Source organism: Colossoma macropomum, unplaced genomic scaffold, assembly GCF_904425465.1.
Source record: "Colossoma macropomum unplaced genomic scaffold, Colossoma_macropomum, whole genome shotgun sequence".
Classification (NCBI taxonomy): Eukaryota; Metazoa; Chordata; class Actinopteri; order Characiformes; family Serrasalmidae; genus Colossoma; species Colossoma macropomum.
This window is the reverse complement of record NW_023494806.1, coordinates 26,924,069-26,951,468: the sequence shown is the minus strand read 5'-3', so window position 1 is coordinate 26,951,468 and position 27,400 is coordinate 26,924,069. Positions and strand designations below refer to the sequence as shown.

The 27,400-nt window shown below is 38.3% G+C and overlaps 1 protein-coding gene across 1 annotated transcript; it reads left to right on the top strand.

Annotated features, from left to right (window-relative positions):
- mapkapk5 (MAPK activated protein kinase 5) lies at positions 1-27,400 on the top strand. Its single transcript, XM_036597876.1, is given in 15 exon segments — positions 1-1,230; positions 6,445-6,518; positions 9,531-9,606; positions 10,156-10,253; positions 10,388-10,496; positions 12,172-12,261; positions 12,690-12,758; positions 12,760-12,786; positions 12,884-12,964; positions 13,323-13,510; positions 18,300-18,420; positions 21,408-21,544; positions 22,249-22,364; positions 22,476-22,580; positions 23,558-27,400. Coding segments are annotated over 15 exon segments (1,422 nt in total). The 5' UTR covers positions 1-1,194; the 3' UTR covers positions 23,653-27,400.

Here is a 27,400-nt window from a genome sequence, read left to right as displayed (position 1 = left end):
CAGATCAGCCACTTTCACAACAACCAGATGGGAGAGGACCCCGCTGCGTCATCAACAAACCCAGAAACTATAGTTCTCTTTCAGTTTGCCTGATTCTGAGCCAAATCCAAGCGTTAATTACGACATTGTGTCTGCACATATGACGTACGCGTTAATTATATTTGCTAAAAAAAAACACTAGGCAGTGTGTTCAAGACTGCAGTTGGGTGGGCGGCAGCAGCAGAGTGTGTGCTAGGCGCAGGCCTAAAAGGGGACAGTCTGTCCGCCGCACAGATCGCCTCTGTTTGGACGAGGGTCGCTAACAGCGGAGGCACAACGGCACACGAACCCGTTCAGTCCAAAACAGCTCTGACCACAGAATTAAATGGGGCTCTAAAATTTATCGGTTCGTTTAGGGGCTGGATTTAAAACATGTCGATGACAGGCGGTTCTGCGGTTATAGCGGCCGCCCTCTTCTTTCTGCCCTTATAGCGCGTTAGCTAGCTGAATAGCCAGGTAAATGGCCGGCTAGCTAACCTGCTGCTGCTAACTACCGGTTTTCTCGCTAACCGGTCGTGCTTTGCCCTGCTTTCGTCTCTGGGAGTTTGTCGACGACTCGGAAAAATAAGGTTACTTTTAAACTGACATGCGGACAGCCTGGTCGTTGGTTACATTAAAGTGTTTGCTGTTCCGCTCGGTCTGCCGGTTTGCTCTGTGACTGGCTCGCTCGCTGGAGTTAACAGGCTAGCCGGGCTTAGCTAGCCGTCCACCACACTCTGCGGTTCGCGCAGGCTATAAATACTCATCTTTGTTTCCTCCCGTCCAAAAGTGGCAAGCTCATCTGCTGAGAGCCTGCCTTCATCCACTCTTGGCAATAATCCTTGGACCCCGTCGTCGTGCAAGGCCGTCAAAGTAAAAGCCGGGACATACTGAACTCTGGGGTGACGGTGTCAAAACTTTGAGCCAAACTTTGGGGTCCCCGGTTAAACTAGCTTAAACTGGACACCTGTTTTAACCAAATATAGAAAAAGGCAGGTGGTCATGCGAGTTCAGCCTAGATCTTAACGGTTGCTAGTCCCAATTTTCATGGGAAATCAGCGTTTCGTTTCGGAGAAAAGGTACAAACAATCCGGAGAGCAGCTAACTAGTTAGCTAACTGGCGTCGCTAAAAGAAACTGGCAGCCAAGTCTGAGGACGCAGCAGCAGTAAGGCACCATGTCCGAAGACAACAATGCAGACAAGTTTATCAAGGTAAGGAGATCATTTAAAATGATACCAGTACGTGTAAAAATGCTGAATGTCGATTCAGCGAATTCTGCCATGAACTGACACGTGTGGAATTGTCCAGCACTCGTTTCGCTCTTTTCCAGAAGCCGTAAAGATAGTGTCTAATCTTAAACGGGCTCGTGACGAGTCTACTTTTTTACTTGCTTCCAATTTAGCTAGCTTTCCAAATTTAGTGAGGTTTCTTTTATTCTGACAGCTCTTGGTCTGCTTTGCTGTGGCTCACACCTCTCACTTTGAAGCTTCAGCATTTTATTTTGGACAAAAAGTATCACAACACAAGAATAACAGGGCCCAAAAAACTTCACTCGTGTACTTTGAGACGTTGGACGGACTAATGCGACTGCTGAAGAGAACACATTATTTGACCATATACGTTTTTGTTCGCAAGTTGAGCTCCTAAAGTACTTCGGTAGCTACTTCTACTCGTGTTATGTCATTGGGCTAACAATGCTTTTACCTGAGTGTGGTTTTAGGCTTCTCTATTTCTAACCATTGAAATAATAGGAGCATTGATGTATTCTAATCAAGCTGTTTTGTCATTGATTTGAAATTCAGATAGTTTTGGCTCGTTGTTTTTAAGACAACTATTTGAATGAGCTCTGCTCTGATAGGCTGCACCATATTAATCTTGATTTAAAATACAGTCCAGGCTGCAGCACTCCTTAATACTTAATGTGATTGGCCACATGTGTTTGTTTTGTGACATCACAAAAACATTGTGTGTGTGTGTGTGTGTGTGTGTGTGTGTATATATATATATATATATATATATATATATATATATATATTTATGGTTGCTATTTTTCACACTTCTTAGCTTACCGAAAGTCAGTTTTCATGGTCCAGTCTCATAATAATAAAATATGTCCAGTTTTATAATAAGATAGTAAAAGTTCCTACCCATCCAGTTACATGCATCATGTAAAAGCAGAGACAGTTTATGATATACTTATCCACAGTATTGGGTCTGATTCTCCACCTGGCTAAGGGCCAACCCTTATTAAGTCGCAAATGGTGAAGATTGTGTAAATGATTCACAGTTTACATTAAAATGCTAATCATTTACAGTCCTTAAACGTGTGAAATGTTTGACCTGAATTTGAGTTGGGTGTTGAGCCAAGCACATCTCCATTAGCAACTGTTGATCCAAACTCTGCCATATAAGACTGCAGCGCAGGCCTGGCCTCATTTCTCATTTCAAGTGTCAGAGCCCAAAACATCATACACTTGTAAACCAAGCATCATATTGAGTACTCTTTGCACTGGTTTAGTTTATCTGACCTGTGACGCTAATGGGAAACTAGGGCAACACTGCAGATAATGTAAATCATCCATGACCAACAAGACCAGAACACAGTGAAGGGCTCAGGTACAGTGATTTCAAAGCTCAAGAGTGTCTGCTCATGCAGATTTCGTTTTAGATAGTGATCTCTTGGTCTATAGATTATTTATGAAAAGAAGTGGGATCTTCAGTAACGCCATACTGTAACCTTCCATAAATGGAACGTCTTCAGTGATTTTTAAATTGTCGTTATATCCCATTTGTAAATTACAAAAAAGGTGGATTAGTTTAGCCCAAGCTATTACTAATAACACTGATAGCACTAATAACAATAACAGCCGAATTAACCAAATTATTAAGAAGAAGCAAATTATGTTGTTAAAAGGTGACTTATTAAACCTAAAACATGAACTACCAAGCCATACCAAGAACAACGTTAACCTGCAAGTTTCTGACCAGAAACGCAAGCATATTGTTAATGTCGGAACAAAACCTTGTGACTCCCAAATTGTAACGTTCCAGGAGAAGGGGAAAAAAACATTACTAATTTTTAATGAAAGTTAATGTAAGACTTATTTTCCCATGTATTTTCCATGTATTCGGCCATTGTTGTATGTTCATTCATCATTACATTTTCGCACAATGTAAAGATCAGCTGGTGTCTCCAAATTATTAAAAAAATGGAGGTACCCAGATATCATTTTTTTCCTAGTCATACCGAAAACCTGCTCGGACGGCGTGCTGTTCGCTCTCATTTGAAAAACAGGTCCAGTCTGTTTGGAGACAGTGCCTCATGAGCTGTTGCTGCAGCTTTATGAAGTTGCATAGCTCTTTAAAAAAGTGGAAGAAAGTGACGAGATAAATTTGGCAGGAGAACATATTGGAACCCTCTGGCCACCCTGCTGAAAGAGCTTTAATGAAATGGATATGAAGAGATTTTGAGGTACCATCTTAATTTTTCCTCATTCATGATAAATATCACTAAAACCATTTGAACAAATTAAAGCTGGTGTCAGTACACTGCTACATTTTCAGAAATGCCCAAAACATCCAGTCCCTGGTCCTAAAGAACCCCTTTCCCTGCATTTTTAAATGGTTTTCCCTGCTCTGATACACCCGATGCAAGAAATCAGCTGGCTCACAAACCCTTCAACAAGAGATGAAGTGGCCATGTTAGATTGGCAAGTACACTAAAATGCGCAGAGCAAAAGATTGCTTTGCCTTAGGGCAATATTTTCCAACCCAACCCCCCAAAACACCCGTACCAAGCCACTAAGAACCCCGAATACCTGGTACTTCCTGAGGACTGGGTTAAGAAGCCCTGACCTAGGGGTAGGTGAGGCATCAGTGTAGGGTTGTTACTGTTGATTATATTAGTAATAAAGGTGTCTACTGATTATTTTGACAGCACCTAATTTTAAAGGGGCTTTAATTGAGTAATATTAAAATATTAAAGTTTTTAAAACAAACAAAAAACCCACACACAATAATGGTTTTTAGTGAAATATAACTAAAAGATTCCATAATATAATACTGGAAAAAGATAAACAAGGAAGCCTTAATAATAAAAAAAAACCTGCATCATCATGAATTCATCATTGCTGGTTCAGTAGGAAAGTAAATTTAGTAAACAATTTTGTCTTATTTTGGGTAGGTAGGGTAGCCCCCCCCAATCCCCCCCATCACTCAGTGTGATGCTAGCCAACACAGGCGTCAGTTAGCTGATGTAACAGCGTTCTCGACCAAGCATGTTAAGCTGTTTGATGATTTTAGCAACGGTTTGGAAACACGTGGTTGGCTTCACAGAGGAAGTGTGTCTCCTTCACCAGCTAATTAACACCATATGATTTAGAGAGAACTAGTGGGAGCTAGCTATCTACTACTTAGCTACTTAAAGACATATTTGCAGAAACCATGAAGACTAAAATCAAGATCACCATGTTTCATCAGAACAGTAAGTTGTGACTGAAGGTATGGAATTATATTTTATGAAACCTAATACAGCCTGAGCAAAAATTGTCTTTAACAATTCTGTCTGAATGTGCAGCGGCAAGGATTTCTTTTTGCAACATATACATTAACCCAGCAGTAACCATTGTCACTGGCAGGGATGTGTCCAGCTTGGGGTCAGTAAGTAAGAATGGGGGCCCTCAAGTCCTGGATAAGCCATTGTTTAGTAAGCAGTTTGTGAGATATCTATCAGATAACTTGCACATACCACAACAGCTCAGGCTCTGAGCTATATGAGTTAAGAACAAGTTTACACCACAAGTTAAAGCGGATTAGTTTCATGGGCTGACTCCTGTGTGAGACTGCATATTGTCCAGAACTATATTTTGTACTCACGTTTGGAATTCAGTATTTGCTAAGGAGTGTTTAAAAAATGCACAGCCTGACATTAATGGTTTAAGCACATGTTTGTCAGGTGGCCTTAGTTTAAGTGGGGAAAACTGGGTTTTGCGCATTCTTCACAGCGCAATAACATACCGTCTGTATGCAACATTCATAGCATGGAGTCGCAATAATTATCACAGTGGTGTAGTTCTAGTGGACACTTTAACCTCTTAAACCCTAAAGTCCTGTTGATAGGTAGAGACTTTTAACTCCTCACTCTTATGACTACATACTTTACGTATTAGTTCCATAGTAGTTATTAAGTACTTGATAGTAGTTACTGGCCCATAAGCCTCAAGGTAATAACTGAATAAAAAGCCTTAAGCCTTGCTTATTATTATGACTGAACGATAAATCATATTTTTTGCGTAATTGCGATCTGAATTTCCATGATGAACATAATGTTAAGAGCTGCAATGATGGATCAAATTACCTCACATATGTGAGTAACTTGACATTTTGATGAACTGGCGAATCACAAAACACTCAAACTACTCATGATGATTAAACTAAATATGATGATTATACTCACTCATAGTGTTGTGTGTAAAATACATAGACTGTATGGGAAAATGTTTGAAGTAGAAATGGCTGTCACAACAAGTCTGTAAGGTATTAAATATATTACTTTATTGTAAATAAAAATGTGCAGATGTACTTGCGTTTGTAACATGACGAATTGAAAAACTGATTGAGCCTCTTCTTAAGTTGGTTCTGAAATGTATTCATTCGAAAGATTCTAAGAAAAACTTAACTACGTCAGATTCATGATGTGTTCTCAAACCGCAGAATTGTTCACACCTTTGTGATCTTGAGTGAGTGTAGATTCTGCTCTTACCTAAGAACAAATTCCAAATAAGAAAACATCAGTGAATGTCAGAATCTTTGTGAAAACGGTGTTGGTGGGTTTTAAGAATAAAGTTGGAGAATGCCCTTTGTGTTTAGACTGAAGCACCTCATACAATTTGCTCACATTTCACAGGCTACAGATCTTCCAAGAGGGGGTGCCATTAGCAGTTAAATAACTTTTGATGGGTAACAAAGCAATTCTTCGCAACAGTGAAACATGCTCTGCATTACAATGCACAAAAATGCTTACTGTTTTGATATAAGTAACTATTAGTATTTCAGTAGTGAATGGTACATTTGTAAGTTTGTGGGGTTTTTGCCATTTGCTTAAAGGAGAGCCTGGTTAGATTTCTGTTTACGCAGCAAAAAAAGTCTGTACTTATTACACATCCAGTCAGATGCACACTATTTTCATAATAGTTTATAGCTTCTTATATTGCTGTTGTGATATCCATTGGCTTTATCAAACACTGCGTCTGTATTATGCAGGCTTGCTTATCTGTCTAACTAGCTATCTATTTATCTGTGTGTATCTAAATGTTCATCTGTCTGTGTCTTTGTTTGTTGTCTTCTTTGTTGTTGTTGTTGTTGTTGTTGTTGTTGTTAACACACTACACCTGTGTGGTATATTAATGTCAGTATTATGCCCATAGGAGAGTTCCATCTTGGAAGAGTACAATATCAACTGGACACAGAAGCTGGGTGCTGGAATCAGTGGACCTGTAAGGTAAAGTTTTTAATCTTATTCGCATGTTACCACAAGCAAGTGAAAGTTCAGGTCCCCCCCCCCACTGCTTTGATCAGGGGTCTGACATTAGCCTGCAAACTTCATAGTTTGCTTCAAAGTTCGTTCCTCAGTTCAGTTGTACTATTAACATCCTCTTACACCTCCCAAGATCTAATTTGTGGAGTCATGCAGGTTGTAAATCCTCATGAAACAGTGCATTCTAAAAGTATTTACATGTATTTTGAAGTTTAATCGGCTTCTGCAGTGCTGGCTCACTCACTCGCTTCATTTATGCATATGCTCTTTTGAGGTTATGTGTTTTATGGCTTATTTGATGGCCCAGCTCTTTAGTTACATAAGCCTTCTTGCCACTCTCGAGGGCCCTTGGAGGCACGTACTTGGTACACTATGCTGTTTGAGGCCAGGGGAAAGAGGCCAGGAAAGGTTAGGTTCACACTAATTCACTGACCTTTCAAAGTTTGTCTTCCTCTTCTGTGTCTTAGCTTATGGCCCAGGGCTGTAATCATTTCCTAGCTATGGCTTCAAATCAATTTGGTCTTGGATTGAATAGGTTTTAAAGATGAAAAAACATCCAAAACAACCCAAACTGCACAGTAAACGCTCTGTGCACCAAGGCTGTATTATGAAACAGCATTTAATACAGTTAAAATGGTTTGCCGACCTCATCAGCTAAATAGGTAGTCTAGGACTGGACATGGATTGACCTACATCCTAGCTGTCTTTCCTTACACAGTAAACCAGATTTTGTGCATGGGTCTCTGTGCTTCCTCATTGTAACCTTTCTAACCTTTTTCTATGAACAGTCTTGAAACAAAGTAGAACTAAGTAATCTGAGCTTTGAATCAGTCTTGTAGTTTTGGGTTTAGTGATTTGTGTGTGTCTAGAGAAAATATTATGGTGGAGAATGTTCGTAAGACCAGCATTTGTGGTGTTTTCATTTTAAGTCTTATTGGTGTGCTGGCTTGCAATTGGTGACATGGCTAGCACTGCAGAAGACTTTCAGGTTCTCTTATTGTGTCCATGTATGTGGCCTCGATGTAATGTGCCCATTGCTGGTGCTGTAACCTTATTCCGAAAATGTTTTTAATATGAAGATGCACCACTGCGTAGTGTGGGCTACTTCTAACTTATGGCACTGGAACATGACTTACTGAGTAAAACGTTGTGAAGCCTTTGAGTCAATAAAACTTTATTAATAGATGAAGGAACAAGACTTTAAATTTGTAAGTGAAGTCTGAAATCAGTGGTATTCCCTCCTTCGACTGAGTTCTTTGCCAAAGTAATCGTAGCAGTGCGGTTTATCATGGATGTCTACATTTGAGGAAGGGTTTAATTTGAGATTAAGTAAAGTCATATCTAATGTAATGGCTTACTCACTATTGAAGGCACACTCAGATTTAGCCTGTAGCACCACATCTGTGTCTTTGTTTAGTTATTAAATGTGAAAAGATAAATGGTTTAAACAGATGTTAAGGCCTAATTATAACTCCAGCATCATTGAGTGCATACACAGCCATGACAAACCATGGTTATTTTCAGAGGTGATGTGATTATTAATTGCAATGAACATTAATTTGCAATTTACAGCAGAGACTAAGTGATGGGTTGTACTGCAGTTTGTATCTTGATTGTACTGGAAAGCATTAACTATCGAGTTTAGTCATTTCAGAAGTCAAATTTGCAGTTTTTATTTAGGGACGTGAACTCCTAGTTTTCATGTTCATGTGTCCACAGTCATTATTTCTGAATGAAAGGCCTCTTATTTCAAGCACCATTGGTTAGGCTGTGAATCTGAAGAAAAAGATACAAAATTGAGCTTTTTGGCAGGAATTCAAAATGCTGTGTGTGGTGCAAATCTAACTCTGTCCATTCTTTAACAAACACCATCCCAACAGTGAAGTATGGGGGTGGCAGCATCATATTGTGGGGATGCTTTTTCTCAGCAGGGATTGGGCATCTTGTTAAAACTGAAGGACTAATGGATGGTGCAAAATACAGCGAGACAACCTGCTTCAGTTTGATAAAAGACTAAAGCTTGAAAGAAACTTCACCTTGCAGCAGGACAAGTGCGAGGCTAAAGCAACAAAGGAGTGGTTGAAAACACCAAATTTCCTTGCTTCGCATTGGTTGAAGTCAAAATCCAGATTTCAGTCTTCTTGAAAATTTGTGGCACTGTTTAAAATTAGCAGTTTCTGCAAGGAAGAATAAGTGAAAATCACTCCTAAACAGTGGGCAAAGCAGAGAGAAACTTATCCCAAAAGGCTTAAAGCAGTAAAAGGTGGTTATACCAAGTACTGCTTTGAAGGGGTCTCAATTTACTCTTAAGAGATTTTTGGGTCTGTGATTAAAAATTAGCCTGAACAATCTGTTTGTCATTTGAAATCCTAAAGAATCTTGTGACTTTTAAGGAGGCTGAATGCTTCTGCAAGGCACTGTATATATGGCCATGCTATCTCTGCCTTCTCAGTCAATGAGTCCTTTCTCTGTCTTCCCACGATGAATCATAATGAATATTCGAACAGTGATTTTAGTATTCTTGAGTAACTGTGCACACACTGATTAGTTTTTTCACTTTGTTTTATACCGGCACTGTTGAAATATTTCCTCAAATCTGTCAGAAAAATTTTAAATAAGCTTTGAAAATTTAGACAAGCAGGTGTTGTAGCTTCTGCTGTTTCGAAGGTCCTGCACTGATTTTGTAAATTTCTGCTTCAATTCAACTCCTTGCATCAGCTAACTTTAACAAATTGCTTGCTTTTGATTGTTATTAATGCAGGTACCATGACGAGAGACCACATAGACCCAAATTAACACTCCCCAGACATGTAGCTTTTATTCCTAAAACACTGGCAGGCGATGAAAATCCGATTGTATATGCCTTGTTTAGTGGTCTTGGAGGTTTTGTCAATTTGCAGTAGCCCTGTGAATTCAGTTTGGGGTTGGACATGCACTGAACACGATCGAAGTAACTTAATGTCCTTATTTCTCCAGGGTCTGTGTGAAAAAGTCAACACAAGAACGGTTTGCCCTGAAGATCTTGATCGACAGACCCAAAGCGCGCAATGAGGTACTGAAGATGCATTTATCAGTTTATAATTGTAAAGCGCTCTGTGTCATTCACTCTTCACTTTGCACTATGTCTTCGTTCCATCTCAGTTTTTAGTCGTCATAATGATGCTTCTTTTTGCATGTGACAAGTTATGGCCAGGACTAGAATTGATATATATTCATTTCTAACATCAGCCTGTGAAAGAATAATGAAAGAATTCATAGCAGTGCATTCACGTAGCCTGCAAAAAAGTGAAAAAACCTTTCACTGAAGAGCAAATAAACAATGTTGTTGTCTTTGTTGCTTTTGTGGAAAAATGGCTCAAAAGAAAATCAGACTCATGACTGATGTGCCCCAATTAATAGTGCAGTTCAGGAACTGGACATCTGCCTTCTTAGGCAGTAGTTATTTTAGGCATGTGCTTAAAAATACTTATTTAGATAAAATATTACAGCTAGAAGGACACAGTCACTGTATAAAAGTTCCCAGTTGGCGCTTCTTCGTTGTTGGCATTTTTGAGTATTACTTTAAAGGGGGACACTACAATTTGCCATTCTTCTTTATTAGGTGAGACTTCATATGATGTGTGCTGCTCACCCCAACATTGTGCAGATTTTGGAGGTTTATGCCAACAGTGTGCAGTTTCCCCATGAATCCAGTCCAAGGTAGGGCACACACCAAGCTGCTTATGTCTGTTTTTCTCCTCTGTGTTCCCTCTTTCATTATTCTCTCTCTCTCTCTCTCTCTCTCTCTCTCTCTCTCTCTCTCCCTCTCTCTCTCTCTTTGCCACTTATTACAGAGCAAGGTTATTAATTGTTATGGAGATGATGGAAGGAGGGGAGCTGTTCCATAGAATCAGTCAGCACAGACACTTTACAGAGAAGATGGCAAGCCAAGTCACTAAACAGGTACTCATTTAAAAAAACTGCCCACATTCCCACAAAACCAGTACAGCCACTACAAAATTAATAGAAGCAGTGGGATTGACATAATTGCTACATTTTGGCAGTGTACTGAGGCACATTTGATTTGTCAGTTTTAACTGAATGGTGTGTATGATCATATCGGTTGAACCATGTTTTACAGACCTTTTTACAGACCAATTACAGACCTTTTTTGATACGTAGCTCTCCCATTTTAATTGGCCAGTTGGAAGGCTGGCTGCATAGTTGTTTGTTGGCAAGTTGTTGTTACATCATTCGTTCATGCACTGAAGGTCAAAAGTTCAGTCTAGATGAGGCATTTGCGCGTGGATCTGTTGCTGTTGTCTCTCAACATGAGGACCAAAGAAATGTCAAAACCAGTAAAACTGGCATTGTGAGGCTAATAAATCAGATAAAGTCAAACAGAGACGTAAACAAAACGTGACTCGTGTTAAAGATGTACCAGAGCAATGGAAAGGAGGAGAAAAAAGAAAAAGTACCCTTCTTTTTGTATGGACATTTATGGCTGATAGTGGGACCTGCCAGCTTTTTATCTGATGATGTAATTGTTGACAGCAGTTGAATTCTGATGTGTTCAGAAGCATCTGAACTGCTCAAATCCAGCTAGATGAATCGAAACCCATTGAGCATTCGTTTCACTTACTGAGGACAGCTGAAGGCAAAATGCCCACAAAGCAAACAGGAACTACAAATATTTGGCAGCGCATCACCAGGAAAGTTACCCAATGTGTAGTATTGTCTGAGAGTGACAGACATTGATTGTGAAGGATTTAAAACCAAGCTCTCAGCCTGGCGATTTTATTTAAGGCTAATTTAATTTGTCCGGTTACTTTTCGTCTTCTGAAATCACAAGTGGTCCTTTTATGGTTCGCCCAGTGTGTGTAACAACTAGTGATTTGCGAGTATATATGTTATGTTACACTTGGCTACTCTGAAACGTGCCTGAACGTGATTGCATTGCCAAGGATGCGTTGTTGAGGACGTGGCTGAGAAGGCAGTAATAGCACAGCTGTGTCACTAAGTAGTTAGCTAGCTGCTATAGCTGATGTTAGCTAGGTCCAGAAACAGTGAAAATATGTATTTCTCTGTCAGATAACATGTTGGCACATTGTTCACTGATGAGAAAATGCCTTGTGTCAAAGATAGTGAGTTCTCTTAAGCATCTAACATTACACTGGTTAGTGTTTAGCTCATTGGCTTATCTAAAGAGGCACCTACAGTTAACCACATATCCATTAATGAACTCTTAGGGATATTCAATAATCAAAGTGAGTCGGAATGCATCAGTTAGCTCAAATTAAAGCCAACATTCTGCACTTTAACCTTAAAGTCGTCATTTCAGATCAACAAAAATTCCCCAGTTAAGTGCAGACTGCACTGTAGATGATGACGGGCTTGGCTGCAGGTGATTTCAAACTTGACTGATTTGACAACAACACTGGTTTCCCCCACCTTACACAGGCCGATCAAAGTATAATTATAAAGATATAATTATCATGTTATGTTGCATCAGCTTGAAGCACTTTGATTATATAGAGGAGTGCTTTGGCAGGGAATGAGTTGTTGGCATACGCCAGTGTCTGAGGTCAACTCTGGTTTTGAAAGATCCTGTGGTTTATCTATGTTTTTATCTCCACAGATTGCCCAGGCTTTGGAACACTGTCACTCACTGAATATTGCACATCGAGACCTGAAACCAGAGAACCTGCTGTTCAAGGACAATTCACTGGTAATTCACTTTTCTTCTATTAGACCTGAAATCAGAATGGACCTTTTTAACTTGTTAGCTATGATTCTAGGAATATTGGGCATGATTCATCATTATCATTTAAAAGGAAAAAATCTGTTTTCCCTGAAGTGTTATGACTTTTCCTTGCCTCAGAAACATCTGATTTTTGATTGTCACCATGCATTTGAAGGCAGGCAAAAATAATATTAACCAATAATATCTTGTTTTTACCGCCACTGCCTATTATTGAACAAAACTGTGCTAGTTCAGTTAACCCTCCTTAATATCATGTTTCTCTTGGAAATATGTCATGGTGTGGAAAATGAAAATGTATTATGACATTGACTTGAAAGTAGCTCTTAGTTGTTTTTTGGTCAGTAGGTTCACTGATCAGATTTTGTAAAATGTCCTCTTATTAACATCACCAGGATGCTCCTGTAAAATTGTGCGATTTTGGTTTTGCCAAAATCGACCAAGGTGATCTGACAACCCCACAGTTTCACTCCTTACTATGTAGCACCTCAGGTAAGATCTTTTACATGATATGTAGTACATATTTTTATTCATTTAATCATTCTTTCATTAACTTTTTAGTAATATATTATGGATTTTGTGTTTTCAGGTATTAGAGGCACAAAGGCGCCACCAGAAAGAAAAGTCTGGAATTATACCTACCTCACCAACCCCTTACACATACAACAAGGTATGACGTCTTTATGAGAAACTTGTTTCTTGGATCAGTTAAATCAGCATTCAGTAACTTTTAATGAATATGCAGGCTACTACCTAGCCCAAAATATTTCATATGATTTGTGTCAAAATAAAATAAAAATTTGCTAAAATGAAACATCATTAGCTTTTCTTACTTTGTAGAACATTCAGAAATGAAAATGAAAAGTAGTAGGGGCTTTGAGCTCTTTGCTGTCTAATGCGTTTGTGCATTCAGTCCTAAGGTGTATGAATATATGACCTGGGAAACGTGAGATGTCGATAAAAATGGTAAAGAATATTACAAATGTTACCTCTGCTGTCCGTGTGACGACATTTCTCTGTCTTTGCAGAGCTGTGACTTGTGGTCCTTGGGCGTGATCATCTATGTGATGCTGTGCGGCTATCCGCCGTTTTATTCCAAGCACCACAGCCGCACTATCCCTAAAGACATGCGCAAGAAAATCATGACGGGCAGTTTTGACTTCCCTGAAGACGAGTGGAGCCAGATATCTGAGATGGCAAAAGACATCGTCCGCAAGTGAGGGTCTTCTTTTAAGTTAGTCTTCTACAGACCTGCAATAAGAGATTTTGTAAAAGTATTAGCACATACATTTATAGAAATTCAACAGTAAATGGGAAGCCGAATCACTGTGTCAACAGTTTTGTACACTGTGACATTGTAGTTATGTTGAAAATTCAGAGTTTGTTCTATGGTTGAGAACAAAAAACCATAAGAGAACAAAAAATAAGCCAGAACTATTGCATCACAGACTTGAATTCATCAGTTTCCTGTTTGGTTAGCAGCTTCTTGAATGAATCATGTTTGTGATTTGTTCAGTGAACAAGAAGAGTCTATATCGAGGGTGTCAAACTGGTTTCCTTTCAGGCCACAACTTTTCAGAGATTGGTATTTCCCTTTTTCTAGCACAAGTTGGATCAGCTGTTTAATGACGCAGAGCGCTAAAGTCTACAGTGCTTTGTCCCCACGTGGACTATAATGTTTGCTTAAAGACGCTTACTGGAGTTTTGTAAGCAAATAGGAGACTCTTATGAGCAACACTAATTAGAGCCCAAGTCTAATTTTGTAGGTAAGGAAGCACTAAAACATCCAAAATATTCAAACATTTGGTGGACTTGGTGAACTTTACTGAGCATGTCTGAGGTGGATGGAAAACACTTCATGCACCCACAATAGCACTGGTCTCTTGAATTGTTTTATTATTTGTGTGTTTGATAGGAGTCGTAGTAGACAACCAAACAACCTACATTTGTCCCTGATGCATCAAAGCAGTGCAGAGCAATAAAATGTGCATCATTATCACAATATGAGCTTATGCGTCAGTGAGAATGTTGAATATCACAATATAACAATATAACTTAGGCACTGACCTTTGTTGCTGAATTGCGTCATTAACCCAAGTTATGTGGTTGTTTTGGCCGGGAGGGAAAAATAAACAATAAAAACTATGCAGTGCAAAGGTTTTTGATCTCTCCTACTATGTTTGTAGGTAAAACTCTGGTGACGCTTTATTTTGAGTGGTCCTTTTAGGTGAAACAAACACTCAGTCGACTCTCGGTAACATGTCAAAAACGTGAGGTTTAGGATTAGGTTTTGGGTTGAGGTTAAGTTTAGGGTAAGTTTATTAGTTTGTTTGTTTATTTATTTATTTATTTAATGAATTAATTTTTTTTTTTTTGGTAAGGTTAGGTTTTGTGTAATGGAAGATATTAACAATACATCTACTTAACATAAGTAATGTGTCATCAATACATCTTTAAGGTATTTAATGTATTCAGATGCTTTCCTACTACTTCACTGATATGTGGTTGATGTGTTACTGAAAGAGTTTGAAACTGGAAGAGTTTATTAATCATCTACAAAGGACCACTCCAAATAAAGTGTTACCAAAACTCTTCTCAGAAAAATGTTACTGTTCTTATATTGATATTTTTCTTTGTCACTTCGTATTAAGATGCTGGCTGGCTTTTGGCTCATGAATTGCATGGCACATTTGCTTTTTTGTTTTTTGAATTTGTTGTTCGTGTATGATTTACTAGCACCAGGACTAAAGGTCATGACTGTGGCATGTGTCTATAAAATGATGCAGGGGAAAAAAAGCTGGCCAGGTTTGAGAATAACCGAAATTACAAACAGTGAAAACACAGGGACACCAAGGGCGCTTTCAGAAGCTGTCATTAAGAACTAAATCTTATTTTTCCTTCTTTCTGGCACAAATGTTATCTTCAGCCCACAATAATATAAACTGATCAGCTTTGTTTCATTCATGTTGTGGTTTTAAGTCTGATTGAGCAGATAGCTGCCAGAGTGACATCTAAAACTATTACACAACTTTATTGGGCTTATTGCAGGGCTGTTTCGCATGACTGCAATGTAAATGTAAATGGGGATGCACAATCGGAATCGGACAAGATCAGAATCGATAGATTTTTGCTCAAAACACAAAATGGACAATTGGCCAATGTATTGGGTTATTTATTTATTTTTTTTAATTTAATTTTTTTTTTCGTCGGTCTGTGTTGCAATTTCTTGACAGATAATGTAAGTGCACTTACACTGTATTTGAGTGATGCTGCTACACCTATAGCAAAATGTACTTGCATAATAAAACCCATTGGCTTAATGACTCATTATAGTAAATAGCCAGTCACTTCTTACTTTTGATGTAGCAGTTTATTTGAATCATGTTATTTAAATAGACAACAGAATTGAACTTTCTAAAATACTGAAAGTTACAAAAAATGTAAAATTTTTAATGGCAGTTTAAAAAAGAGCCAATACGGTTGTTTTATATTGCAGGTTTGGCTAAAGGAAAGTGTTGGAAATTTAGCCCACACAGTCTGAGCTTCTTATAAAAAAAAACAAATAATAAATTAAAAGTAATTTTAAAGAAGAGTAATAAAATAAAATCAATCAGATGAAATTGGCCATAAACATTCATGATGGGTGCTTTCCTAATGAAAACCAAGATAACTCAAGCTTTAACTAGTTTCTCTTCACAAATAAGGTAGTGTGTGACCTGAAAGGAAATTGCTTCACGGTGTGTTGCAGTAGCCTAGTTGCACTTCAGCCTAGTGTCTGTCGAAGATACACATGCACCACAAAACGTTGATCTTGTAACTAGCAAAAAAAAAAAAGTCATTTAATGTCCATAAGAGCTGTTTAACAGAATCTTTTTATGCAGTTATCGTTATATGCATGGTTAAAATAACTCCTGATTAAAATTCATTCCTGAACAAAATTCATTCCTGAATGATTCAGGCCTAAATAGGGGTCTGATCATTTGTTCAGAAAATATGTCATGATGCAGTTTCTTGTATCAGAATGAATGGGGAAATCTAAAATAGTGTTTTTGTTTTTTTTAATAGTAGAACTGAGTATAAATCCATAAATGCAGCTGTAGATTGGGCCAAAAGATTTGGCACACTTCAGAAAATGTAAAAGCGATATATACAACATTTTTAACTTTAATATAGCAGCAAACAACTTTTCTTTGCAAAGATATAGTGGAGTAATAGTGTGATGAGCAGAGCATGAAGTCATATCCCCTCTGTGTGATGCAATCTGAGCTTCTCTGTTTTTTGTTTTCATAGCTGGTCTGGCCACGTGGGCGTGTTAGTCCCACCTGTGAACGCGTTAGCACTCCCCATGTTTTGTTTTGCCCTTTCCAAAAGATAAAGACAATGACCGCCCTCAGAGCATTGTGCATGCGGCATGGTGGAGCACAGTAGGAGACATTTAGGTGAAAGCAGCCTTCCACGTTAATCGAAGTTGACGAGGCTGAAGTTTGATTTCCTATTCACATTTTCCTGTTCCACCTTAGATCATGCAGCAGTTGTATTCTGTGCAATGCAAAAAAGTGGGTAGCATAAACAGGCTATCAAAATATATATATATATATGTGTGTGTACATATATATATATATATATATATATATATATATATATGTATATATATATATATGTGTGTGTGTATATATATATAGCTAGAACATCAATCAAATATCAAATAATGTTATTTGCCCATCACAGAACAGACAAACTATGACACTGTGCAGGATGCTTTCCTCTTTGGAAAACTGGGATGAGAACGGGGTGATTTCCCACCTCATTTCAGGAGCTAAAATTTGTGAGTGCTTTCACTCACGGCAGGGATTTTGGAGATGCAGCTTCTCTAAACGAAGCTCAGAACAAACGGGCTGGATGTGTTCAAGTGCAATAACATCTCCTTTGTTCCTCACAGAACGGTGACAGTGAGCTACTGTCCATTTAAGAAAAGTGAATGTAGTGTGAAGATCGTCACTTCATTCAGAAACTGAAATGCTGAGCGCTTCCATACAGGCTTATTTTTGTTGGCAGCCCAGTTAGCCTTTTTGGAGATTCTGATTCTTTTAGCGTTTGTGCAGAGGTTCTGTTGGTTGGAACTCAGCTGCTCTGTTATCTTGGTTGTCACCATTCCAACAGCAGAGATGACCATGATGCTCAGGGAGTGTTTTTTGCCAGCGAAAGTTTGCAAGAACTGAACAGAGGACAAATAAAATGTCACTTATCGTCAGTTGCGCAGTGTGTAAAGGCCTCAGGGAACCTAAATGCAACTGCTGCACCATTTAAGTTGGAAAGGGAAAATTCTAAACAGAAGCTGAGGCACCTGAATATAGCCTAACTGCTGAACCATTTAAGGTGGAACGGGAAAATTCGTAAAAGAAACCGCTTCATCAAGAGTTAAAAGGGAGGTTCCTCCTGCTTAGCAAGTGGGTAACGTTAACTCATTTTTGCTGTTTCACAGAATCAGTGGGTTAGTACTGTTTTATCCTGTTTGCTAATGTTTGTTCTAGCAACTGGTTCACAGCAGCAACTGTAGCGACAGTTTGCTAACCCACAACGTAGCAAACCTTAGTTACATTACTACATTACTGCATTTGCCCTAATTGTGTCATGTTATTTGTTCGTAGAACGTGTGTGAAAGGTTTCATATTTAATATTTACAGGAAATTTAGGAATTTAGGTGCAAGTCAGCTGGTCTTCCTTGCCCTCTGAATAAAAAAAAAAAGGTACAGTGTAATTTCAGTGAATTTATAGTCATTTGAATTCGTAATTAGGCTGTCTACATACAGTGCGAACTTGTAAGAATATTTTTAAATATGTATGTGAATGGTGCTTCATTTTTCCACAGAACCAAGAAATGTCAGTGTCTTAGCAATCCTCCGGTCTGGTCAAAACAGCTTCTCTCCAGTGTATTACCACTTCTAGATCTTGGTTTATAGGGAGGATTGATTCTAGGCTGTTAAACGTGTTATTCTGTCATTCAGGCTGCTGAAAGTGAAGCCTGAAGAAAGGTTGACCATTGAGGGTGTCCTGGCCCACCCCTGGCTTAACTGCACTGAGGCCTTGGACAATGTGCTTCCCTCTGCCCAGATGATGATGGATAAGGTGAGCTATTCTTGACAGAAAAAGTTACATTACAAAAAGAGAAGGCTTTTGTGATACTATATTAGTGGTCATAGCCATACATTAAGTATGTATATACCAGTATAGTTTAACCTTGCAGCTCCTTTTTTAAATATTTATTTATTTATCTATTTATTGTACTTTATTTTTAGCACCTCCTCTTTACTTTGTATAAACGTGATGAGTGAACCAATAGAAGTGGTTCAGAATTATTTGGAATAAAACCTCATTACATGAATGTCCATTAAAATTAAGAATTTTTTTCCGCTCTTCTTATTATTTAAGCTTATTTAAGTTTTCGAGATATAAGGTTTTCGTACAACAGAGATGAAATACAGTTATTTGCAGTGGAAATAGGTACACAACTTGTACAGAGGACACACTTTTCATGCCATATTTAAGTTTGTTTTCTGTAGAGAATGTTTTCGTCCACAAAACATAATTTGACGAGGGGTGTTCAAGCTTTTGTATACGATTGTACAGTCATACAGAACTGTGCAACAGTCATTGACCACTTTTTTGTTTTTTACTTTGTGTTTTTTTTTTTACAAAATGGCCATTAAGTACAAGTTATTTATTTTGCGGTGTCGGCAAGAAAGAGCGCGCACACACACACACGCGCGCGCACACACACACACACACGCACGCTTATCCTTCTGGGTTGCGGGGGGAGCCTGAGCCTATCCCAGCGGGCGGAAGGCAGGATACACCCTGGACAGGTCGCCAGTCCATCGCAGGGCAAGAAAGAAAACAGGAAACAATTATTTAATAGAAAATATTTTAAACAAAAATATCCTACTCTGTCAGTATTTAATTAGTCTCTCTTTACTTTTGTACACTTTACTGCAACTTAGTCTTCCATCCTTCCCACCTTAAAAACACAGTGGTGTCCTCACAACAAAAGCTGTTCCCAAAGAACTCACTGACGTTATGTTAACATTCAAAGAGTTTCTAACATTCACACAGGCAAAAAAAAAAAACCTTTGATGCCTTACAGCCTTCTCTCTCATGTGCATCTAAAATGGCTAAAGGAGATATTTCTGAGGAGATTAGATATAAGATAATCCACTTGCATAATGAAAGGTGAAAGTCAAAGAAAATAAGTGGGGTGTGGGGTGCGGGTGGGGTGGGGGGTGGGTGGGCTGGGAGCAGTTTCCAAAACTGGAGTTAAAAAAAAATTGTAAAAGATCTAGAGAAAATGAGACTCCTAAAAATGTGTAAGAGCTGGTGTAACACCAAAGCGGTCACCAGCAGATAAACAGTACTTAATCTTTGAGAGAGAGGAGAAAATCAAGCTCCACTCTTGCTTCAAATCTAAAAAAAGTCCACAGGTGTTTCTGTCCATCCTTCCACAGTGAGAAGACAACTGAACACTATGAGTCTGAATGGGTGTGTAGCTGTCAAGAAGAAAACAAATCTCAATAATAAGTAATAAAGGCAATTTGAGATAATATAATGTATGTAATTATAGTTTGAGATTATATTTAGTTGTCGAAGCCTCTTTTCTGCCGCTGAAAAATCAGTAACTTGTAGTTAATGGCTGTTTTGACTGGCAATTAAAAAAAATTAAAGGGTGGTCTCTGAGTTTTGCACAGTACTATGCATAGTATATATGTTGGCATCTTACAGTATAATTAAGGATTAAAATGTGCTGCTTTTTTGTGATTGAGCAGGCAGTTGTAGCCGGGATCCAGCAAGCCCATGCAGAACAGGCTTTTGTGATACTATATTAGTGGTCATAGGCATACATTAAGTATGTATATACCAGTATAGTTTAACCTTGCAGCTCCTTTTTTAAATATTTATTTATTTATCTATTTATTGTACTTTATTTTTAGCACCTCCTCTTTACTTTGTACAAGCGTGACGAATGAACCAATAGAAGTGGTTCAGAATTATTTGGAATAAAACCTCATTACATGAATGTCCATTAAAATAAAATTTTTTTTTCCGCTCTTCTTATTATTTAAGTTTATTTAAGTTTTCGAGATCCCAGCAGTCAGTGGGCGGAAGGCAGGATACACCCTGGACAGGTCGCCAGTCCATCGCAGGGCAAGAAAGAAAACTGGAAACAATTATTTAATAGAAAATATTTTAAACAAAAATATCCTACTCTGTCAGTATTTAATTAGTCTCTCTTTACTTTTGTACACTTTACTGCAACTTAGTCTTCCATCCTTCCCACCTTAAAAACACAGTGGTGTCCTCACAACAAAAGCTGTTCCCGAAGAACTCACTGACGTTATGTTAACATTCAAAGAGTTTCTAACATTCACACAGGCAAAAAAAAAAAACCTTTGATGCCTTACAGCCTTCTCTCTCATGTGCATCTAAAATGGCTAAAGGAGATATTTCTGAGGAGATTAGATATAAGATAATCCACTTGCGTAATGAAAGGTGAAAGTCAAAGAAAATAAGTGGGGTGGGGGGTGGGTGGGCTGGGAGCAGTTTCCAAAACTGGAGTTAAAAAAAAATTGTAAAAGATCTAGAGAAAATGAGACTCCTAAAAATGTGTAAGAGCTGGTGTAACACCAAAGCGGTCACCAGCAGATAAACAGTACTTAATCTTTGAGAGAGAGGAGAAAATCAAGCTCCACTCTTGCTTCAAATCTAAAAAAAGTCCACAGGTGTTTCTGTCCATCCTTCCACAGTGAGAAGACAACTGAACACTATGAGTCTGAATGGGTGTGTAGCTGTCAAGAAGAAAACAAATCTCAATAATAAGTAATAAAGGCAATTTGAGATAATATAATGTATGTAATTATAGTTTGAGATTATATTTAGTTGTCGAAGCCTCTTTTCTGCCGCTGAAAAATCAGTAACTTGTAGTTAATGGCTGTTTTGACTGGCAATTAAAAAAAATTAAAGGGTGGTCTCTGAGTTTTGCACAGTACTATGCATAGTATATATGTTGGCATCCTACAGTATAATTAAGGATTAAAATGTGCTGCTTTTTTGTGATTGAGCAGGCAGTTGTAGCCGGGATCCAGCAAGCCCATGCAGAACAGCTGGCAAACATGAGAATACAAGACCTTAACGTCAGCCTCAAGCCGCTCAGCTCCGTCAACAACCCTATTCTGAGGAAAAGGAAGCTGGGGTTGCTAGGGTTGGTGTCTCTCTCTCTTCTCTCTTTACTTAAGATAGCCGAGTTTGTTGTTTGCCTATCACCGTTCGAATACTGGTTACTTTAAAACAATAAACAAAAATATAAATACTTGCTCCCCATATGAAGTAATCATATATTAAACCACTTAACAGATTTTAAAGTTGTAAAATCTAAATCAGGCCATGTATGGAACCAAGTTTTCCTCCCAGTTAAACAGTAGATTACAGTTGCCAGTTCTACACTTTACATTATACTAAGACACCATTTACTTCACAAACCTCACTGATTTTATCAGTACCAGAACTTTAAAGGGCCCATATCATGCATTTTTCTTTATTGTCAACCAGAGGTCCACTTAGAACATTAATGTGGATTTATATACTACAACCAATCCTGGTCCTGGAGATCTACCACCCTGGAGAGTTCAGATCCAACACACCTGTCTCATATAGTCAGATGCCCCCGAAGGCCTTGATTACCTGGATCAGGTGTCTTAGATTAGGATTGAAGCTAACCTCTGCAGGGTGGTAAACCTCCAGGACCAGGATTGGGCACTTCTGAGCTATATGGACTGGGGAGTGAACAGTTTGTATAGACACTTTTAGCAATGTTTACATACAGCGTCTAACTTTTACATTGCAAACTGAAGGACTTGTACTCATTTCATGCTGTAAATATGAGCTGTGTTTTGTTGGCCCATATAGAACAAAGCCTAGCGATGGCTTCTTCATTAACGATCCTGAAAATGGTGCCGAGGACTCCAACGTTGCTCTGGAAAAACTAAGAGATGTCATTGCACAGTGCATCCTCCCACAGGCTGGTAAGTGAGATAATGAAGAGCTCATTGTGGTAATTATGGGATTATTCTGGTAATATGCGCCATGTCTTGCTTTTCTCATGTGCATAAACTCATTTTGGCTGATGTTCACAGGAGAAAATGAGGATGAGAAGCTGAATGAGGTGATGTATGAAGCGTGGCGTTTCAACAGGGACTGCAAGCTGCTCCGTGATGGGCTGCAAGGGCTGAGCTGGGATGGTAAGTATACTTACCAATTTAAAAGAATGTTCCAACAATTTCAGGCAAGAACCTGACTTTGGCCTCATCTAAATCTCCTTATCAGAAAAATGTTACCAGCATTAAAAGAATAAGTAGGATATTTTGATAGCCTAAATTAGTAGGTAAGTAGTAATGTTAAGCTGGACAGAACAATAGACTGTACAGTAGACTTTTAGTTGTTAGAACACCGGTCTAAGTCTTTAGGATTCAGCAATTGGTGGTAACGTTACTAGTCAGCTAAGTTTGCTAATGCTAACATTAGCGGTGCGCTCATACGCTACTTGTTTATGTTGGAGGAGAACAGTCTAGTGGCTGAGGATAGATTACAAAACTGCCATCTTGCGATCAGGGGTTTAAACACAACACAAGAACCACGATCTGCCAGGAATCTTTGCATGTAAACTATTAATTTTTGTTGTCTTTGAGAATCAATATAGTATCGCAAAACATCGCGATACTCAAGCGTGTCGATATTTTCCAACACCTCTAGGATCAGGTGGGGAAATCAGCTTTTGTGAGTCGTGTTTTCTCCACGAGGCTAAGGTTGGCTTTCTGTTCGCCAGCTTCTTATTAAAATATTCCATACCACCTTAAATGGAGAATGTAATCACTGCTCCATTTAAGGTAGAATGGAAAATGGAATAAGAAGCTAACTTCAGTTTTGCCTTTTCTCATCATTCCAGTAACTGGCACATTGGTCTTTAGCCTAGTGTTTATGTACTGTTATGCATTGTGTAAGTATTTAGCTTCTACTTAGACAAGCCCCTTAATACTGAAGTGCTGTGACAGCTGGGCTGTTGGTTGTTGACTGTTATAAAATGCACTAATTACAATATTTTACCGTATGCATTGACTTAAAATCACACAAGTTAACCAGCTTTGCTTGCTGAGCTTTGTGTTTTGCTTTTATTTGCACTGTGTATGAATGTTTAGTTTTATTTTTTGTCTCCTTTTAGGTCGGGCTTTCTCTGATAAAGTGGATCGCTTGAAATTGGCAGAGATAGTAAAACAGGCCATTGAAGAAAAAACAAACTTAGAAGACTCCCAATAGCAAGTGCTGCATTTCTATTTCCTTTTGTACTGTTTATTATAATTGTTCTTAAGCAAATAACTGTAAAGAGTAATTTTTATGTAAATTGAAGCGCATGCTTTTTTTCCCTTCTCCATGGACACACTTGCGAGCCTGTTGTACAGCTGTAGATATGACCAAGACGTTGTTGGTACGATTACTTTTTTTCTACAGATGACAGTGAAAAAAAACACATTTTAAAAAGCATATTTTTGTTTTTGCAAGAAAAAATGAAAAAAAGGAAAATAATTGTTTCAGCACCAACTGAGAAGGAAGGGAGCCCTTTATGATTCATTTAGGAAATGAGATATTTTTACCTTTTTAGTTTTGACTTCCTTTTTCTTTTAACAATGCCTGTAAGTCTATTTATTAAAAGAAACAAAGAACACATTTGATAGCAGAACTTCCAGAAGAAGAAATGAACATGCCTCTGAAGAGGATGGGGTTGAAGGTTAACTTGTTATTCATATAGATTTCCATATAGGATTGAAAACTCATGGTGATTTTATTACCCCAAAAAAGTTGCTAAAGAATTTGAGTTAACATCATAAAGCTGCCTTCAGAATTGCAATCAAATATATATCATTTCATATCAGCACATAGTTGTAACTGGACTGTGAAAAATAGTACAAATTAATACCTTCCATCCTTTTCTAATTTGCTCCCCTAGCTTTGATCTTGCTAAACTGAGTGAAAGAATTGTAAGCTGTTTTTTTTATTTTTTTTTTTATCAGTTAAGGATATTAAATTATATAACTCCCATATATGTAATAATCTGTTACCAAGTGAAGTCATGCTGGCATTATTTTTCTTTTCTTTAATCAACTTTATTTCGATAGTAAATCTCTTTAGCTGACAAATCGATATTCTCAGCTGATTGGAGAAAACAGTTGATGAATTATGACTCAGCAAAACTACAGCCTTGTGTGTGTGTGTGTGTGTGTGTGTGTGTGTGTGTGTGTGTGTGTAAAAGAGAGAGAGAGTGAGAAAGAGAGAGAGAGAGCAAGAGAGCAGAAACAAGTAAATGCTGCTTCCCTTTTGATCTTTAAAGGAAGTAGTTCTTACTGACATTGCACAGGCAGTGGTCAGCCAGCGCCTGTTTTTCCCAAAAGCGTTGGTAAAAAAAATCTTAATACGGTGTTTTCATTCAGTTCAAACTTTACAGTACGCTTAGACTGTTTACACCTGGTTGTTTCATGTGTCTTGAGTAGCAGGATAATATCTGGATGGATATTATCCTAATGCACATAAAAATGCAAGTGTAAAGATGCATTTAAAACAGACTTAAAGGGGAACTCCACTGATTTTTGAAAAATTTGGCACAATTAAATGTTTTCTTATGTAAACAAAGTCATTCCGAGTGATGTACTGTGAAATACTCCGTCCTAGAAAAACTTACCGAGTCAGAATTGTTCACAGTGGTGGTGATAGAAACCAGACGTCTGAAGAGTTTAATGCCTTTGAAATCCCCCTCACAGAAAGTTATTACATGAAATGGTTAGATATCTCTGATACATTGCTTTATGGTGGTTTTGTATTTTTGTTTTAGCTTAAAATGTATGTTAATTCATTTATTTTGATCCATTTATGGCAGAGTGGTATATGCAGGGTGTAAGGCGAAAACTCAGACACTTGTAGGTTCACTAGTGATTTGGGATTGTAAATAAAACGGATATATTGATGTTGTAGACATTGTGAGCCTGGGTTCCTATTAGGACCACTGTAAAGAAATCTGAGTCTCTACAAATGAAGTATTTCACATCAAACCGCTCTGACGTTGTTTATATCCCAAGAACTAAATAATTCAGAAACTTTGAAAAATTGGTGGAATTCCTCTTTAAAGCTCATCACTCAGACCACTTCCGGAATCTGTCTCAATAAGCCACATTTGGCAATCAAAACCCCTCTGAATATAGTGATACCGCCTATGCCTGCTGTTCCACATATAGGAAAGTGGCTGCCACCTTCTTGCTTTCTTCTTTATTTTTTTTATTTCTTTGTTTCTTCCACAGCAGCCATTTTTTTAAAGAACAAGAAAAATGAGATACAACACAGTCAACTGGTTGTTGTATATGAGCTAATTTGCATTTTACTCAGCATGAAGCAATCATATTTCAATCTGACTAACCAGAGACGCATTTGACTACTAAGCATAAAAACTTGCCAAGTTGCAGTCTAGATACTAGTCGCATGAAACAACCCAGTGCAAATGGGGTCTTAAGTTTCTGCAAGAATTACAAGGCATTTCTAGTTAAGAAAGAATTGTCAGTCATACGGTACGGTACCATCTACCAAATGTGTGTACTGTAGATGTAATTGGAAATCTAAGTACCTTAATTCAAGATAGACGAATATGGGCCTAATATCTCATGTAGGCTATCAGTGCTAGTTAATTAGATAAATGAAACCAGGATATAGAAAAACCCCAAACCTGACCATGCTGTTTGTTTGATTTTCTTCCTTCACCATTGTGGCTTGAAGGCTGTCTGAACATGCTGTATAGTAGAGGGCGCTGTATAGTAGTGGTTCTCAATCCTGGAGCACCCCTGCAGTGCACATTGTGGTGTTTTCCCTGCACCCAACAAACCTGATTCAACTCATCAGCTAATCAATAAGCCTCTTCTGAGTCACACTTTCTGTTAGAGTGGGGGGAAAATACTAATCTGAAACAAAACAGCGGCACTCCAGCCCTGTGATTGAGAAGCACTGCTGTGCAATTCAGCATTTATGGTGATCACTGCACTATGATGTTTCGGGAAAGCAGGCCAAGAGGTACTACTTCTCACTGCTGATTATCACCAAGGTGATGTCACCTAAATGGACTGATTGGCTCAGGGCTGCCATAGCAACAATTCATCCATTTGTAGTGATCTTAAGATTCAGCACTACCCCTGTCTTTTTTGGGAAAATATCTACTCATTGTTTTCTACCCTAACTAACCATCATAAGCCACGGACTACATATTAAGTCATTGCTCCATGACTTTGAATGCCTTCTTCCAGGTATGGACCTACAAAGAATTGAATGGTGGACAAACTATCATACATCTAAGATTATACAGTTTACTTAAATCTCTAATTACCAGTTTCACAGAAAGCTGGAATAGCTCCCAAGAGTCCCTGCAACAGTTCAGCCTACCCTGTGTATTTAATGGTTGCTCTCAGCAAGACATAACTGAATTACAGACTTTTTAAATGTAGCAACGCATCTGGGGACACTTTTTCTGAAGACAAGTGGTTCTCAGCATGTTGGACATAACCGCTGAGCCAGCTTCAGGTTGCCTTATGCCCAGCCCTTCTCAAACCATGACAAATCACAAAGCAAACCACAAAGGTAGAGGCTTTTTCTAGCAGCTGTCGTCTTAGCATGGCAATATTTTGTTCTCTCTTTGTGAAACCGGTCAGAAAAAAGGGCTTGTGGCTCTACCAAGACCAACTTTTGCCTTGCTACTTATGAGACTCATTTGTTACCAGCGCTTCCACTTTTGTTGTTTTTATCATATTGTAATTTATTTAATTAATTTTCTATTATTCTATTTTTACCCTTTTCTGATGTGGCACATAAGCACTTATCATTATCATTTCATGATGGAAGACCTGTACCTCAGACAGTATTTTATTTTTAATTTTTTTATTTTATTTTTATTTTAATTTTGTCTTCTCCTCTTTGAAATGTCCTGACCATGCTGAAATATTTGTATTAAAGGAATTCCTTGCTACAGCATTGAGAA